The following is a 17,957-nucleotide window of genomic DNA, read 5'->3' as shown; positions in this document are numbered from 1 at the left end:
TGAACAAGTGAGATTTTAAACACAGCAAAGTGTGATTTCAAATGTCTCATCAAGATATATTGCAGCATCCTTCATCCTAGCAGGCACGCTTTAGAAATGTCTCCCCAATTAATCCCTACAGAGGGAACCTTCCTTGCCAGGAGAGTGCAGGTACGCAGGGCTACCCAGTGGCCACCGCTTCTCTTAGCTGCAATCTCCTCCACACCACGGTATGAAAGCCTCAAAAGCAACCGGTGAAATGTCGCAGGGAGTGGCCTGCATGTGTCAGATGTCCTGGCTTCTGCCAGTGTGTTATAACACGTGATGCAGGAAGGCGAGATGAGAAACGAGCCTGCAAGAGCCGCATTTCTGGATGGGGGAAGACCGGTGTTAGGGAGAGTGCACAATGTTGTTTGACTACGTGATCCCAAGGTTCAAAAGTGCATCTGTGATCCCATCGCTTCTCACCTGGCTTTGGCTTTTGTTTCTGATTTGCAAGTTGGTTTACATGTGGGGCTAACCAGCAGTGAAGGCTTTCCTCTCCAAATGTCTCTCCTGTGGCAGCAGAACATTGTATGGATGTGGGTGGACTTTGACCTAAACCCCACAGAAACCGCTTGAGTGGCTTGTGAGGAGCCCACAAGGGGACTTGCTGGTGAATGTGGCCTTCCTCCATCTTTTCAGCGAGACTCTGCCATGCAGATGGAAAGCCAGGATATGGTCCCCAAGGCATCCAAGTTTCCAGCCTCTGGGCTCAGTTGCTGCTCAGTTTGGGCTCCTGGGACACCTTTGCTTCTCCACCCTGCAGGACAGGCTGGACAGGTTGGCACTTGGAAGCCAGTTATTTCTCTTCCATAGACAATTTGGAAATATGGCAATTTTCCCCTAAAAGCCCTGGAGTCACGTTTGCTGCTCTGCTGGTCTCAACATAAACCTTGGATTTCAGGGAAGAGGAAGGAGAGTGGAAACCTGTATCCTGGTCCACATTTCACAGCACTGGCCTGAGGGAATCCTGCCTCATCTTTGAGGGCTCAGGGAGCACATGGCTTGGCTGAATGACTGCACTGCCCTCAGGAAAATGAATTCACTCACTTCCTAGGGCACTCGGCGCATCTAAGGCCACCTCCAGGGGGGCAGCATGCAGGTGCCAGCTAGTCCCTGACACTGCAAGGGTTGGTTTATGCCTGTGAATGCACCTGAGATTATATACCACTGTCAGCATCAGCAGGAGCAAGTCTGTCAAGTTGGGGGGGGAGGGGGGCGATCTGTGTGTTTGTATTTCCTTTCCAGTGGCTGGGCAGTGTATCCCTTTCCCCAAAACTGTAAGTTACAGTGACTGGGTCCATCTGGCCACAGAGCAGCATCCTGCAGAGGGTCTGTGAGCATCCCACCCCGCATCCCTCTCTGCCCGGCTGCCTCAGGGAGAGCCGTGGGTTGGGAGGGCAGTGATTGTGAGGGGGTGGTCCCTGACCAGGCCTGGCATTCTGCTCATGTGCTCTTCAGATGGAAAACAGCAGATCTGGTCTCGAGAACAACATCAGAGCAATCCTTGAAAAGCAAAGTAAATATAGGTGGTGATCTTGGCGTTTTTAAGAGACACAGACTGCCTCATGGGTACAGCCTGTAGCTTCAGGAGACCAACGGCTGCATGTGCTTTTCAGGCCAGTGAGACCTTTTCAGATCAATTCTTGGCGTCCTCTGGGTGATGTGTCCTACCCTTTCACCCAGCAAGACCTGCACTCGGCACTCAGCAAGTAGAGAGCAGCATTTCCAAGAGGACAGGTCTGCTGTAAGCCCATACTGCCTGCTCCTGTCCTGGCTTGGGGGATTGCCATTTTCTGACGTTAGGGGCCAAGCCACTTCACCCCCAGCGTCCCAGCTGTCAAACTATAAAATGCGTGTAACACAAAGCAAGTTGTGAAAACTTAATTAGTAAGTGTTAATAATTTGAACCCCTCAGATAAAAATTGTGGCACTCTGAACTCTCTTTCCAAGGAATTCAGATGGATAAATTCTGCTTAACAGTCCCCCAAAGGATTATTATCTCTTTTTTATATCTCTTCCTTATGTGAAGAAGGGAGAAGAGGTGAACTTGGGTTGCCTAAGGTGAGGAAGAGGCAGAGGTTTTGTTCCACCAGGAATGGGCTCCACAAATGTGGCTAAATGGGTGGTTGGTTACAGCTGCAATTTCTAGCTAGTTCATGCTTCTTGTGCCCACTTCCAATGTGTATTGTCTGTCACAGATGCTGGGGGGAAGCAGGACTTGGAGGTGGGTATCATAAAATATCCATGGAAAACACATTTTTTAATTTGTAAGGCTGAGAATATGGATGCATAAAGCCTGCTCTTAGAGATCCGCTCGCCCAAAGAGGCTGTGTGACCTACTTGTTCAGTCAAAGCAGCTTTGATTTCACATATCGAAATTGCTCGAAGCAAGACCGAACTGTACCTAGCAACAATTAAGAGAATCATTTAAGAAGTGGGAAACGATGAAAAGGGAAACAAAAACCCTAAACAGCCCATTCATAGTGAGTGAATAAAAAAAGTCTTTGCATACCTGATTTGTCGGAAATTATTCATCCAAGAAAATTTGGACCTGAACCATAAGACAATTTTTCTTTTTTATCCTCTGATATATGAATCAGTGTCACTCTACATCTGAGCACAGAATGTTTTGACCTATATAATATCTTAGATAGTGGAAATGCAGCTTGAAAATCTCAAAGCAAAAATGAGAAAGGATGGCATAAGCCAGTAATATGGCATTAACACATATAGATGCAACTTATCACTGGAAAACATCCCAACAGAAGTCAAAAGAAGAGCGCTTTGTAAATAATAGGATTAGGAAGCAGGTTGGTACTTTGTGGAGCTGGCTATGCAATCAAACTGATAACAACTAGATTAATAAGGCAATTCAATCTAAACACAGTGTAGCACTAGAAAGCTTTTCAAAATCAATGCCTATCTGTGCAATTTTAATCGAGGTTGGTCTTTGCCTTTTGAAGCCAAGAGATTTGAAACTCCAGGTCAGCAAGGTATAATAAAATGGGATGACTTTTTTTTTTTGAACGTGTGCCTCTTAATTAGTGCCCTCCATTTCTTAATGTTTTCCTCTTCCCAGGTGGGGGAAGTGAAGCAGTACAGTGATGTTGGCTTGCCTGTGTTGGTAATGCCATATGGCAGACCTTGGAAACCATTGTGTTTGGCTGAACTACGGGTGTTTTGAGCAGCTGGTTTGCCTGGCTGGTACCCGCCGGTGGGATGAGCTGAGCAGGATGGCTGGGCAGAGCAGTGCACCCTATGGTGTCGTAGCCACAGCTCACGTTGTGTTTGATGTACATTTGATGTACAAAGGGAAATAGGAAAGATGTCTAGAAGTTGCAGTGTAGGACACAAAGGGCCAAAAACCTGATGGTTTGGAAGGTACAGGAGTATTTTAGGATTCACTAAACCAGCTGAGACCTTCAGCCAAGTATCATGTCCCAGCTTCAGGCAATCTCAGTGGCTGGGAGAGAGAAACCAAACCTGGTGCAGGGAGCAGTGTCTTTGCCAGCATCTCAGGTGTCCACCAAGAGCATCCTGGCTGCTGCTGGCTAGCGAAGCCATGAGCCCAGTGCCATGGAACAAGTCACGGGAAGATGGCTGGCAGAGCCCTGCTGTCTCCTCCACCGATGAGCCACCCCATCCATGTTCGCACATGACAGCAGAACACTTCCTGCTCTGTTTGCATTACAGTATTTTGAAAACCTTTGCTTTTCACAGTGTGTGAAGGGGAAAGAGTGACCCCTGGAACTGCCCTTGAGGGACTACTCAGCGGGATCGGAGCAGCCGATCTCCTTCCCCACCACCGAGTTGGAAGATGTGCTCTCAGCTTGTCTTCCTCACCTCTGGCATCTCCAGCCCCGATGCCTGCCTTGATTCCAGGAGAAGACATGCCCAGGCCTGTCACTGGGGACATGTATGGCTAGATTGGATAAATACATTTGAATAATACGTTGTGATGCTTCAGATCAGTCATGCCATAGCTGCAAAACATGGATGAGGTGGGAGCTAACAGGTCTTCTCCACTTCCTAATTTCTGTGATTATTTTTTTTTTTTCCTTTTACAGAGATTGTGAACCAGCACTTATTCAGGGAGCAGCATTTCTGTTTCTAAGCCCTTAATCCAGTCCCTATCTGTCTTATAACAAGTGTGAAGGAGTGTGAATCCCATTTGGAAGGCTCCTTCAGAGGAGATGTCTCTGAAGGAATGCGTAGTTTGCACACTAATCCAGTCTGCTCCCACACCCCGCAGTGAACCCCATTAAAGCGGAGGCTTGTTAAATGCCAGTAGGCTCTAGGAATAAGCTACTCCTGCTGTTCCCTTGATGCACCAAAAAAATGAAACATCTCACTGACTCTCAGGTTTTCCAAAGGAAAGAGGAGGGTGTCGGAGCAGGAATTGCTCTGACTTGGCTGTAGATGGTCTCTGGCAGGAGGGAGGAAAGGGACAACCGTCACAGCATTTGCAAGGGTCTGATGTTATGTGGTGCTGAGGGCTGTGCTCAGCCTAACAAAGTGATTCACATTGCATCCCACAAGTCTGAAAATCTTTTTTTGATGGCACCAAACATTCCCACACTCTATTTCTTTTTCATTTGTCTTATGCATTTGGGATTTTTTCGGGACTGGTAGAAATAACGTGCTCCTGAGATAAGTTTTCATTAAGGTATATATTTCCAGGTAACAATATTTCTGCTGGAAGAGAATTTGGTTCCCTGTATAAGAGTGTTCATTTAGATACGTGTGCAATGGAGACAACGAAGCAGAACAGTGAGCACATGGCAGTTAAAATGTGTCTGACTAGGAGCCCAGCTCCCACTTAGCATCACGAAGTGCTCAACTCATTCTTTGTGACCCCTTTGAAATTAGCATGCTAAAGCAAGAAGGGGCTCTGCAGCCAGCTAGATGCAGACCAATACTTATATGTATTTATATTTAAGTGAGGGTGCACAGGTGGTATGAGTGGTGTTGGTTTCTGAGAGGGCTTGGTCCCACCTGTTCTTCATTGCAGCATCATATAGGTGCTGGGAATTCTGGCTGTCTGTTCCCACAGGTCTTACTCAGGCAGGTCTGGCACCCGTCCTTGCGCAGTGGTGTCAGGCCATGGGAGTGACAAGGCTGTCACTTTGGGTCTCAGCTCCAGCATGTGAACGGCTGTGGTGAGTTGGCCACATAGCTTCAGCCAGGTTACACCGAAGGTGGGGATAAGGGGCTTCAGGGCACTCATGGGATCAGAGGGGGCTGGAAGGGAGCCCTGGGTCTGTTGTGGGTCACTGGGAGCTGGGAGGAGGTGCACTGTGAGGATGAGGTCTCCGCAAGTCAGGTCTCTTCACCAGGAGGCTGGGGGCTTGGTGTGCATAAAATGGAGATGCTGGGTGGTCTCAGCTGGAAGCCCGAGATGAAGACAGTGGTGAGAATCCTGTCCAGATCATTCAGCTCCGTCTCCACCTGAAAAGGACAAGGAAAGTCCCCTGGGAACCTGGAGACAGAGGAGACCTTCTCTATGCACTGCTAACACCCGACTCCCTAAAAAAAAAAAAAAAAAAGGTAGAGATGTATTTAATGCAACCTGTAGGCTGCATGCTGCTTTGACGACAGAGACCAGATGTCTTTGATAGCTGGTTAGATCGCGCAGGTATTATTAATTGGGTTGGTTAGGAGCTTTTTTGCCAGAATGATTTTACGGTCGCGGTAGGGCAGCAATGACGGTGGATGTGAAAAAACCTTCACAGGCATCAGGGCGTCTCTCTTCTGGATGGGGTGGGATGCAAGCGGCGCACTAGCGTCTCTGTTCAGAGCCCTCCAGAGCAGGATCTCTTGACTGTTGGACAATGCTTGGCAAAGAGGAGATGGGTTTATAAATAATGCATTTCCTTTGTCTTGCAGGAGTTCTGGAGGCAGAGGTACAATCAGATCAGCTGTGAACAGCTTACATAGCAAATCTAATAGGTTTGTAAATTAGATTTTGTGTTCATTTGTTTTTGCTGTAAGGCAGCTATTAATCTGCTTCTCCTCTTCGCTGGATAGTGCTGTTCTTATTTAGCAAATGTATCTGTTTCTTTTCACTTCTGCTTTGCATTTTCTTAATCGTTTCTCCCCCTCCTTCTCCCAGCTCAGCGCAATAATCATTTGCAAATAACCAAGGATCTGCAAGTTGTGGTGATTGAGAGAATGAGGAGAGAGTTACTTATTGTGAAAATAAGTCAGTGATAGAGTTGCCGTTTTTGTAGCTTTACTAAGTGCTATTAGAAGGGAGATCGCTGTCTTTGACATCAGAAGTTCATTCAGTTTTATCATAATGCACTTCAGCAACATCTCTCTATCGCAGAGTCATTTTGTAGCATCGCATCTTCATTCAGTGTCTCTCTGTGTCGTTTTTACAGTGATTTCATGTCAGCCCAGCATTAGAAAGTGACACAGTTGCAAAGCTCAGTGACACCATGTGAGAAGGAAAGTGACATCATTCTGTGGTGATGTCACCGCCCATGATCAAAACACAGAAAATGGAGAAAATGAAAAAAATCGTAGTTGTTCCCAAGAATTCTTTACCCTGCTTCCTTTATGAATTTTGACACCCTGTAAGTAAGTTTTGCAAGACACGAGGCAATATGGCAAAACGCAAGATACAAACAAATCCAACAGCCTCGACTGGCAGCCGCTGGAGGGGTACTGTACAAACACACACAAGGACACTGGCAGCCAGCATTTATAAACACGTTTCCTTGCCTTTCTGAAACGTTACGTGGTGTGAGCCACAGCGTGTCCTCGGGAGCTCTTTCCCTGGGCTGGAGATGTGCTCCCGGGAGCTGGATGTTGTCCATGAGCCTGGGCTGCCAGCTCTGCCCCACCTCTCACTATTCGCTCTCCTTGGGGGTTTACATGCTTTTTATAAATGTATTTATTTACAGACCATTGCCCAGCTGGAGAAAGGCCTTTGCACTGGAGAGGGAGATTCCCTTTAGCTGATAAGCAAGTGCTTTGGCTATGTATTTTTCAGAGCGCTCTGAAGTGTGAAGGTTTTTTCGGGGCTGCAGATACATGCACAGCTTCTTGATGAGATGCACGAGTATCCTCTTTGGAGGGCAGCTGGCTGGAGTCAAATATTCAGAGGCTCCCTTAATTCTTGCCATTTGATATAAATGGCACTGAAGTGCTGGGGCTGATTCGCTGCTTAGGGCAGGGATTAAAAACTGGGGTCTCCCAGTGAGCATCTCCAAACCACAGCATCTAGCTGTTGCCCATCCCCCTGCTCATTTCTGGGTGTGAAGCAAGCAACACAGATGCTGAAACCCTTGTGCTCTCTTCTATCGGGGGAGAAAGTTGCCAGCGAACCAGCCTCCCCCTGTTGGGTACAGGATGCTCGTAGCCCAGTCTCACAAGCAGCTCCCAGCAGCTCAGCTAAATTAATTTCTCCTTTGGGTGAAGTGAAGGTTGCACTTCTCCGGCGAGGATTTTAACCCTCTCCAGGGGCTGTGCTGGCTCCACTTTGGGATGCTCACGTGTGACCACGAGGCGACTGGGCAGCAACCTCAGCTGCCCATGTAGGAAATGTGTTGGTGAATTTTGGGGGTTCCCTGGGGCTCTGGGCTGTCTTGTCTGCACGTGTCCTGTCTCTGCAGAACCTGCCTGTGTTTTTGTGTGCATGCCTTTCTACAGCTAGATGTGTAAGACTGTGTTTTCTGTAGAGCTGTGCCTGGCTGCAAGTCTGTGTTCATGTAAGCGAGCAGGTATTTAAGGATTTGTGTCTGTCTGCTTGAGTGTAGCAGAATACAAACAGCTTTCAGTTCTTGTTTAGCTAATAACTACAATTTTGCTTTTCTGATGAAGTTTGAATTCCAGCAGCCAGAGCTGAAGACAGTGATTAGAAGTGCCATTGGGATGCTAACGGATCCTGTCTCTCCCTCTCCCTGTCTGTCTTTTCTCTAGAGCTGAAGTAGTAATAAATGACTCTTCGTCTCCAGCTGTTGTTGACAGAAGTAATGAAAGCATTAAGCACAACATTAAACCAGCCTCATCCAAATGGAGACACAACCAGACACTCTCTTTGAAGATCAGGTACTGGTAATTACCTATAGGACAAGAGACAGATTTGGTCCTCTACAGTGCAAGCTGGCAAATTGCCTCTGTATATCATCTAAAGAAGTTGAGGAAGAAATAAAAAGCTTATCTCCCGCTGAGTTAGGCTTCATATCTGTAAGCGATCACTTGGAAATGAATTCCCACTGAACCAGCTGGCCTTGCAGTGACGAAAGAAGGAGCACTTGAGCTCCCGTTTTCCAGGCCAAGTGGAATTAATGTGTGCTTGGTGATGGGTCACGGAGGGGAGGAGACGACCCTCTTCGCAAGGTAAATGCAGGGAGGGACCCCCCCACTAATGGTGGACTGACTGCACTAGCCTGCCCCAGGAAGGGCTGGGTGGAGAAGGAGCAGGCAGTAAGATGGAAATATCTGTTTGCGAGGTGTTCCTGGAGAGCGTCAGTCAGATGGACTGGCCACAGAGCGAGGGCAGCTGGGAGGCAAGAGTTCATCCTATGTATGACCCAGGTTATCTCTGCACCTCACCTGATGGGGCTGTTTCTTCCCTGTCCTCAGGAAACAGATCTTGAAGTTCCTGGATGCAGAGAAGGACATTTCAGTGCTGAAGGGGACACTGAAGCCAGGGGACGTCATCCACTACGTCTTTGACAGGGACAGCACCATGAATGTCTCGCAGAACCTGTACGAGCTGCTGCCCCGCACCTCGCCCCTCAAGGGCAAGCAGTTCCCCACCTGCGCCATCGTGGGCAACTCGGGGGTCCTGCTCAGCAGCGGCTGCGGCCCCGAGATCGATGCGCACAGCTTCGTGATAAGGTAGTGGACTGTGCCCCGCTGTGTGGTGGGGCTGAGGGGGTTTCGGGGGGTCTTGGAAAGTGGAAAGGGGCTGGAGTCCTGACTGCATGGTGCAGCGCAGCCTTGCAGCTCCGTGTGCACGTGTAGAGTTCACCGCTGCAAACACCCTGCTGCAAACCCTTCACCACCAACTGCTTCCCCAGTGTTCTTGCAAATTCACCCTGTGTCTTCTCATGTTAATGCCCCCAGGGCACTATTAATCCCCAGCACCCCCAGTTCCAAGCACTCCCTCCTCTTTTCCCACATGCATGCCCTCTTGCAAACAAACCCTGCCCTGGACTTTCCGGGTGGAGGCAAGCTTGATTCTTCCCCAAATCACTTCTGCCCTCGAGCGCCAGGTGTGCCGCACGATGCCCTGGCACCACACTTGTGCACATCCAGGTCTGATGCTCCCCTGTGACCGCTCCATCCCCAGCACTGATGTCCCCACAGATGCACTGCCCCATGGACCTGCACCAACAGACCCTGACCCCCACTGGGACACACACCGAATTCGCTAGAGATGGTGCTTGAAGTGGAGAGGAGGAGTACGCACGCCTGCCCTCCCGTCCCCAACACCCATGTACATCTGTTAGCTGAGGGGCTGTAGGAGTCCGTTGATGATTTATGTATGTGCAGACATTTGCTTTCTGGTGAGTCTATTATGAAGACAGCCCAATCCATCACCAGCTCGCAGAGGCAGTCTCTGGCATGACGTGGGAGCGAGGATAATGTCACCTCTGCCCCCCGCTCAAACCTGGCTGCTCGCAGCTCCGTCCTGTCCACGGGGGACGGGGTGTTACCGTTCTTATCCTGAAGTGTCACCAGAGTGAGCAAAGGGAAAGATTGCTTATTGCAGTTCTGGCAAAGTTTAGGGAGGGGCTTTCACGTCAGGCAGCGAAGTTGCAGGAGGAAAGCTTTTCTGGGTGTAAGGATTGGGATTTTGAGCAACTTCTCTCCAGCCAGGCATGCTAGCGCGGGTCTGGCACGGACATACTCTTCCCACCGTCAGTTATCTGAGCCAACACTTGAACCTGCATCTTCCCGGGGAAGGTTTGCTCCATCCAGGCACCCTTTTCAGCAGGTTTGGCAGTGACCAGTGGTGGGCTTTGTGTCCAGGATACAGCTTCTCTCTTCAGATCCAGTGTTTATTTTCAGTGATTTAACTCCTGCAATGAGCGGATCAGAAGGGCCCCACGTGCCAGTAACTGGATTTTCTTTACACCATTCCCTTAGTTTCCCCATCTGTAAAGCAGGGAAAACAGCAGTAATGGCTGATTATCAAGGCAGATGGTTAGGATGCAATTCCTGCTCGTTAAGTACTGTAACTTCGCTGTAAAACGCCGCAGGAGAGCACGCAGTGTGCGAACACACGGGAACCCTCTGGTTTGCACCATGCTAGGGGAGCATCTCTCTGCACCCCTCTGTCAGCTGGTCCTCGGTGCCATTTACCCAGGGCCACATGCATGGCACAGCCACGGCTTAATAGCCGGAGATCCCCCCTCAAGGAGCTGTAGGAAACCATAGTATAACGGGGGTGATTTGTTGGCCATTTATCCCGCAGCCCCTCAGCCCTGGTGTGACACAGGAGCTCGTGGCACGGGAGCTGCTGGGGGGGGAGCGTGCCCATATCCGCGTGCACAGCCTGAGAGGAGGCACCAATTGATACTACAGAAAGAGATGTTTCTTGAAGGTCACAGCCTCCAGTCAGCCAAACCCTGTGGAGACCATGTCCTGGCATCCCCTTCCCACTGGTGTTATTAGCGCTGCTGGTGCCACCAGGTCTGCTCTTAGCAGAGACTCACCAGGAGGAGAAAAGGGACTTGGGATAATATTACCCCAGCAGGGCTAGAATGAAGAAGCGAGCGCCTTCCTTGCGTGGGAAAGGCCCTTTCATTTCAAATCTGCCGTGGCAGCAAAGACGGGAGGTTTGTTGCTACGTGTTATTTTTGAACCGCACCAGAAGAGATACCGATCCTACAAACCCACCCACCAGACACCAAAGTTATGTCTGTTATTAGCATTGCCGCAGAGGAATGTGCATGCACATGTCGTCACGCTGAGGAGCGATGACCCGATATTAAGATGGCTCAGCCAGGTCAGAGCCCCTCGAATTTATTGCAGAGACTGATGCTCGCTGCTGCTCCTCCTCCTCCCAAAAGCAAGGGTGAACGGGCACATCTGTCACTCGCCCTGGCTTTTGGCATCACACACCCCTCGTGTTTGTCACTGCCCTCTCCAGCGTCCCTTGTAAAGGGCTGTTCAGTGTTTCCCCTCGCAGGTGCAATCTGGCCCCGGTCCAGGAGTACTCACAGGACGTGGGCATGAAGACGGACCTGGTGACTATGAACCCCTCGGTCATCCAACGGGCCTTTGAGGACCTGGTGAACGAGACTTGGAGGGAGAAGCTGCTGCAGCGCCTCCACAGCCTCAACGGCAGCATCCTCTGGATCCCAGCGTTCATGGCCAAGGGGGGCAAGGAGCGAGTGGAGTGGGTGAACGAGCTCATCCTGAAGCATCACATCAACGTCAGGACTGCCTACCCCTCGCTGCGCCTGCTGCACGCTGTCCGAGGGTGAGAGTGTTTCTGGTGTGCTCGGAGCCAGGATTTTGTGAGCTTCCTGAGCTGGAGCGTGATCGATGGGTTTGTGCTGGAGGCAAACGGTGCGAGCTGTTTCTTTCTGCAGACCATGAGAATGACTCCACAGGTGGTGGCTGGTCCCTAGACAAGAAATGGAGACCACCTTGCCAGCAGGAACTCCCCACTCTGCTCTTTGAGTGTGTGAGGGCTTTTAGCTGTGCAATATAGCGAGCCTAAGCCTTCCAGTGCTTTCCGGGGTCTCAGCCTGGGTGTCATCACCATGATAATTCCCCAAGCTATGGTTAGAGCTTTCCTTGGAGAAGTGCGTGTGTGCTGAGCTAGCAATGAGGTTTGTCACCGTGTGACTGAGTGACACATGCAAGTCTCACATGGCTCCTTCAGGTCAGGGAGCTCTTGGCAGCCTGGACAGGCTCAGCAGTGGCAGAGGCCCAAGAACTGTTCATGAATAGCCTGTACTCTCCTGTAACGGTGCTAATTGCACTGCTTATCTTAAATGACCAGCCAAGGCAGAGAGATGACTGACGTGGTCTGGTTCTGCTGATCAGGTAAAGAGGGCCAGGTGGTGGTGAGCAGACTTGCTGGGAGGAAAGGAAGGGGGCTTTCTGCTCTCTCCTTGCAACTTCAGGTGTGTGGGAGACACAGGTGTGGTGGGGACGGGAAGGTTATAAAAGAAAGGGAGCCCGAGGGGTGAGACTTGCCTGTGAACGGCTTGGGGGTGGGGTAAGCTTTGCTTCATTTCGCTAGGGAGTCATGACTCGTTAGGCATTTAAGGAGTCTAGACAAGTGGTGGCTTATGCTGGAGGTGGCTTAGTGGCAGTAGTTGCCCTCTGTGATCTTGGCTAGACCCTGTTGATCTCCTGGGATGGGAATTCAGTCATGTAGGTGGTGCTTCTGCCTCTAAGCCTCAGCATTAATGTTTTATGCTTGCTTTGAGCACTTCTTCCCCTGCACACCTCCAGGCTGAGTTCTTCTGGTCCATGCTGGGTTGCTCTGTCCCAGCTCAGGTTGCGTGTTGGTCCAGGGGTGGACACGGGACAGGTTTTGGGGTCATTTCGTGCAGGAGCAAGCCTAAGGGGGTGCTTTGGGGAGAGGGGTGCGAAGGGCAGCTCCGCAGGCGGCTGGTGGGAGTGGAGGCTCTCGTGCCGTGGTGCATCGCAGGCAGCAATAATGGGCAAAAAGAACCATGTCTGCCCCAGGTGCCTGTGTTTGAGCCTTCTCTGGGCCAGAGAGGCATCCTACTGAAAATGCTGGCTTTGAGGTAAAGAGACAGAAGGAAGTGATACCATAACTCGCAGAAAGGGAGGAGAGGAAGGAAAAAAAAATTCCCACAACCCAAATTCTGAGCTATTTCTAGCTGTAATTGACTTACTTTCATCTGTCAAAATAGAATTAAGCTCCTGTAATAAGCCCTTTAAATCAACAGGCTGCTAATCCTGTGCTGGCAACCATTCCCAGTGCCAGAAACTTCCTATAGGAAGCTTTGCAGAGGGATTGGCAAGGGCCAAGCATCACTTTCCTGTGGGAGAAGAGGAGGATGCCTCAGTAAGCTCTGCCGAGCTGAGCTTCCAACTCATGGCACCTTCCTGGCCCTCCTGTGCTGTAGCCCTGTGGCCCAGCTGGGCTGGCTGGCGCTCTAGTTGTCCCTGTGCATCCCCCACACAGCAGTGTTGGAGCTGCCACCCGTGGCTGGCAGGTCCTCCCTGGCTGGAGGGGACCCAGGGATGTTGGAACCAGCCCAGGGGTTCAGCGCTGTCTCTTGGCACATAGTGATGCACCCCTCTCCCATGGCTTGGAGTAGGGTCTTCCTTTTGCACGTGCTAGTGTTCCCGTGGGTTTTCATGGGGTCCTGTGCAAGGAACATGGCTTTGGGCTTCTGAAAACCTCCTGGGGCTCAGAGGGATGCAACCAGTCTGACCAACAAGCAAGTGCAGTGGCTGCTGTTGGTGGGTATCTGGGGTGGATATGGTACCAGCATGTGGTCAGACACTGGCTGAGCTGATGACAGGCTCCAGGTGCCCTGTCTGAGCTACGGCTGAGACCTCGATCCTGCCCTTTGGGCTTGTACTGTGCTGTGGGACAATGGAGAAAGGTGGGTCATGGCTGCGCAGAGGCGGCACCAATTCAATTATAATGGCAGAAGCCAGTGCTAGTCCTCGTTGGGGCTGCCCTCTAAGCCAAGGGAGCTGCTGCTTGACCTGCTCTCACACTTATCAGCAGGAAATCAAAATGCCTACTAATTAACAGTTAATATAATTAGAACTGCAGCCCCCTCAGAAAGCCAGAACTGATGGGAGCAATTCAACACCTACCCAGTGTGTTGTGGTCTGGCCAAGGAGCCCTGCAGAGGGACCACCCAGGGCTGAGGGACCACCCACGGCTGGGTGACCAAGGGCTGTGCTGGGGGAAGGCTGGAGTCAATGTTAACCCTTTCCTTGGTGTAGCTTCCTCAGGTTTGGACTTGGGTGGATACAAGAGTGATTCAGGCAGTGTTGAATGAACTGGTCACAGCTGGTGGGGGGTGGGTGTGCTGATGCTCTTGGTGCTATATAGGAAACCTCTCCGGTACCTATAGGGTTGTCTTGGCCATCTGCTCAGGGTAATCAATATGCTGTAGTTTGGGATGAAGAAGGATTCCTTCCTCAGGTCAAACTGACCAGCATCACTAGGCATTTACTTACTCATCCTCTGTGATACTGTTGAATTCCTGTGATCATCCTATATTTTTTGCTTATGAGCTCCTTGCTGTTACAGGGATATGGTCTCCAATGACTTCCTCTGTCTCTCCAGCTCTCTCTGTAGAACATGCCAGTTCGTAGCATTATACTTTTATTTGACAGATCTGAGATTTGTGAAATGAATAATTTTTGTGGCATGTAGTATGCGGCAGAGAATTGATAATCCACAAAGCCCCACAGAGCATCCCTCTGTGCTGCGATTGCAGAGATGTCCTGTCTTCTCCTTTGCTGGATAAAGCTACCCTTTATTATCTACCCTAAGTTGATTTGGAAATCACAAAGAAACGGGGGAAGTCTTTCAGCCAAGACGCTCTTTTATATATATATATATGTATATATAGGGTTTTTTTCCCAAGGAATAGCACTTTCTACAAAGACTAACATCTCATCCAACAATTCTGCTACAAAAGCTTTGCCTTTTCTTCCCTTACTACCAGCAAAATACATTTGTGAGTTCTTGACTCCTCCTTGAACTGCAGTATTTATTGTCCTGCTCTGCTTTCCCCCGGACTAGAATGCATTTCAGTGGCAATTGAGCATTTTTTTCCTATAATTTTCAGTGCATTTGGGGCATTTGTAGAGTGTGTGTTGCTGTGATAAGTAAAAAGCATTTGGGTTTGTTGTCTTTAACAGCATCATTTGAGACATCACCTTCCTAGCTCTGAGGGTGCCTTAAATGTTTGCTGATAGCTTTTTGTGTTGATGATTCTGGATAATCTGTGCAATAGGACGGAGGCTCTTCTTACATGGTTAAACTCGCCATCTTCACGCCAGGAGGGAAGAGAACCATCAGCATCAGAACACTGATACAAGGAGAATTCTGGAGGCGCTCAGAAGGAAGCCGAGTCGCTACCTAAGGCTGAAGAGGAAAGCTGTGCCGTGGCAGGGAGCCAGCTTGTGGGGATGGGGACGGTGCCATGTGTTTCAGGGGTGCGTGACTCACTTTGGAGCAATTCTATGAAATGTCTCCTGAGCAATTCATCTGGCACAGTGCTTGTCTCCTGGCTGGGAAGCAAGCAAGCCCCTTATAAGTCATCTGTTAGTGTCTCCAAAAAGCCTTGTAATCTCTATTGCCAAGCTGCTTTTGTTACAGAAATAACATGAAATTTAGGAAGCAGGGGGAAATAATTGTGTCTGGAGGTTTGACTATCACTCCTTGCAGAGAATTCATGGACACGTTTCAGTTTGTCTTGTCTAATCTAGTCTAGCATTTTCACTGTGTCCATCATGAGGGTCTCTTGGCAGTAAGCAATTCTAATCCCATCAGATTTTGTTAAGAGCTTCTTGAAAGAAAAAAAAAATCAATAAATCTTCCAGCTCCTTGGCTAAGTCTCCTGTTAGGTTTAACATCCAAATAGCTGTGACAGTTTGCACGCGCTTTTCACGACGGTGATTGCCTTGCTCTGGGTCCATAGCTTGTGTAGTGCTGCTCTGCCACATCTCCCCTGGAGTGCAGCCTGGTGGGGCACAAGGTGGATTCATCTTTGCCTCAGATGTCTCCCTGGGTCCTCACACCCAAACAACATCAAAGCCTTTGATTTGTCAGGGCAGTGCTGCTCAGCCACTGCCTTTCCCATCCGCCAGCCATGGGGGAAACCCTCCCCTGGTCCCTCCTCGTCTCGTGTCCCGCTCACACTGCATCCTTCCCCGCAGCCTTCACCTTGCTTGTAGCCACACAGAGCGCATGTGTGCAGACTGTTCTCCTAACCTGTTGCTTTGGTTGTATCACCCCACCTTTTTGCATCCCTCCACAGGCTCCCCTTTTAACACATCAAAGCTAATCTGCTGCTTTCGCTTTACACAGCTCTCCCAGCTCATCTTTTCTCGCTCTCTGTCTCAAGACCCGTTCTGCTGTTGATTAGCCAGCATCACCCACTTACGGGGTTTCTAAATCAGCTACTCCATGCTTTCTCTCTTACGGTATTTTACACCTACAGGGGCTTCTCTGAAATATCTGCCCTGGGGACTCGTGCCTTAAAGCCCTTCCTCTCTGGTCCCAAAGGCGGTTTAAGGACAGTGGTCCTGCACTCAGCTGAGGGGTGTAGGGGGAGAAAATAGCCAGTCACAGGCATGTGGCTGGGGTAGGATGTGAGGGACTGCTAACGCCCTGTAAAGCCATGTGTGGGTTAGATCAGTGGATATCCCACAAATAAATCCTTGTGTGAGTGATTATTCTTGCCTCTTGAGGCACATTGTACCCAAGCTGTGGTGTGTCTGCACTAGGACCCCAAGACAGTTAATTTGTTCTGGTTAATCGGGAAGAAGATTTAGTCTTGTCTTGGTCAAAAGAAGGCGAGGGGCATAGGAAGGAAAGAGGAAAGAAATAGGGTAATCTTCTTCCCGGTTACCTTCCTCCTTTTCTGTCTGTTTGGAAATGCATTAACTTGTGGGTGTTTGAAAGGGCATTGCAGAACTCAAGACCTGGAGGAGAAAAGAGCTATTTAGCTGTGTCTCAGGGCTGATTTTCTTGTGCCAAGTCCAAGCCACACGGTACAGTTCCAGTCTGGATATTGAAGCTTGATTTGGTGTTTAGGCTTTCCCCAGCCTGGGGATAAAGCCCAACTGTGACTCCAGATCCAGCTTCTGGAGTCAGCGTTAGCATGAATCTGGGTGGAGACCTGCCCATTCCTGCCCATCCAGCACAGATCCCATCGCTCTACCTGCTCTCTGCTGTTTTGGTGGAGGTGACAGAGGAGACTGGATGCATGGACAGAAAAGGGCTGGGAGAAGCAGGGTGGGGGCTGTGGCTGCTTGGGCTCCAGCACTTCATCTCCATCCACCCAGCGTTTGGGATACGTGCTATGCCCTGCCAGCACCGGTGGGTCCTGTCCTTGCCTGCACCAGTGCAAGTGCAAAGCACCATCAGGTCACTTGCTCTGATTATCTGTAGCTGGGTTTTTATGAGGATTAATGGGAGAAGAATGTGTGGCAGACTGGTAATATGCCTGACAGTCAAGGACTAGCACCTCCACAACAGCTTGTGTTTCTATCACACTTTTATGAATAAGCTGTTTTAAAAGGGTCTGAAATAGCATTATTTCAGCTATTCTGATTTGTATCACTAAGTAATGCAGCTGATACTGCTGAAACTTGATTTCTTTGACACGAGTTTTTCTATTTGTTTCATCGGGCCGATGGATTTTCTGTTCATTTTATCCTGCAGGCTAGCCCTTCCCTGAAGAGCACAAGTTACTTCAGGGTTTTCTCAGACATGCCAGGAGGTGATGGGTAGGCACAGAGCAGGGCAGTGCTCAAACGCTGCCTGCGGGGAGGAGTTTTGCAGCCAGCGTTTCAGCCCAAGCCAAGGCCAGGCTCTGCGCCCTGAATTTGGTGGTGCTGGAGGAGGATAAGCGCCGTCAGTGCGACGGGGTGCGTGCTCCAGGAGTGCCATGTGGAGGCTGCTCCCTTCCCTGACTCGGGTGGGAGCTGTGGCTTCCTAGGGGCAGTTTCAGAGCATTTTGTCTCCTGAAGAGTTCCCACCGGGTTTTACAGTCCAAATACAGCAGTCGCTGCAGCCCCCTCGCAGGAGGCACACACCGATGGGCAGCAGTGCTATGCAGTTCTGCTTAGGAGACTACTTAAGTTTCTTGGAAACATTTGGGAAAATTGATGTTGTTGAGGAGCAACCAGAACCACCTACCAGCTAGGATAGGACTCTCTGAGCTGCTATTCGTGGAGCCTCTGTCCTTGGCTAACCGTCAAGTATTAGTTCAAATAGGTGCCAGGGC

The 17,957-nt window shown here is 49.9% G+C and overlaps 1 protein-coding gene across 2 annotated transcripts in view; it reads left to right on the top strand.

The window, feature by feature from the left end:
- Positions 1-17,957, top strand: part of ST8SIA2 (ST8 alpha-N-acetyl-neuraminide alpha-2,8-sialyltransferase 2) — a 33,082-nt gene that overhangs the window by 9,288 nt on the left and 5,837 nt on the right. The window contains exons 2-5 of one of the 2 annotated variants that reach the window (XM_055717249.1): positions 5,911-5,973; positions 7,951-8,079; positions 8,617-8,874; positions 11,174-11,467. In XM_055717249.1, the coding sequence (XP_055573224.1) occupies positions 5,911-5,973; positions 7,951-8,079; positions 8,617-8,874; positions 11,174-11,467 (744 nt within the window). Of the gene's footprint in view, positions 1-5,910; positions 5,974-7,950; positions 8,080-8,616; positions 8,875-11,158; positions 11,468-17,957 lie in introns of both variants that reach the window. The other variant, XM_055717248.1, reaches the window with a different exon arrangement.

Source organism: Falco cherrug, chromosome 7 (assembly GCF_023634085.1).
Source record: "Falco cherrug isolate bFalChe1 chromosome 7, bFalChe1.pri, whole genome shotgun sequence".
Lineage (NCBI taxonomy): Eukaryota > Metazoa > Chordata > Aves > Falconiformes > Falconidae > Falco > Falco cherrug.
This window is presented reverse-complemented; position numbering and strand designations above follow the sequence as displayed.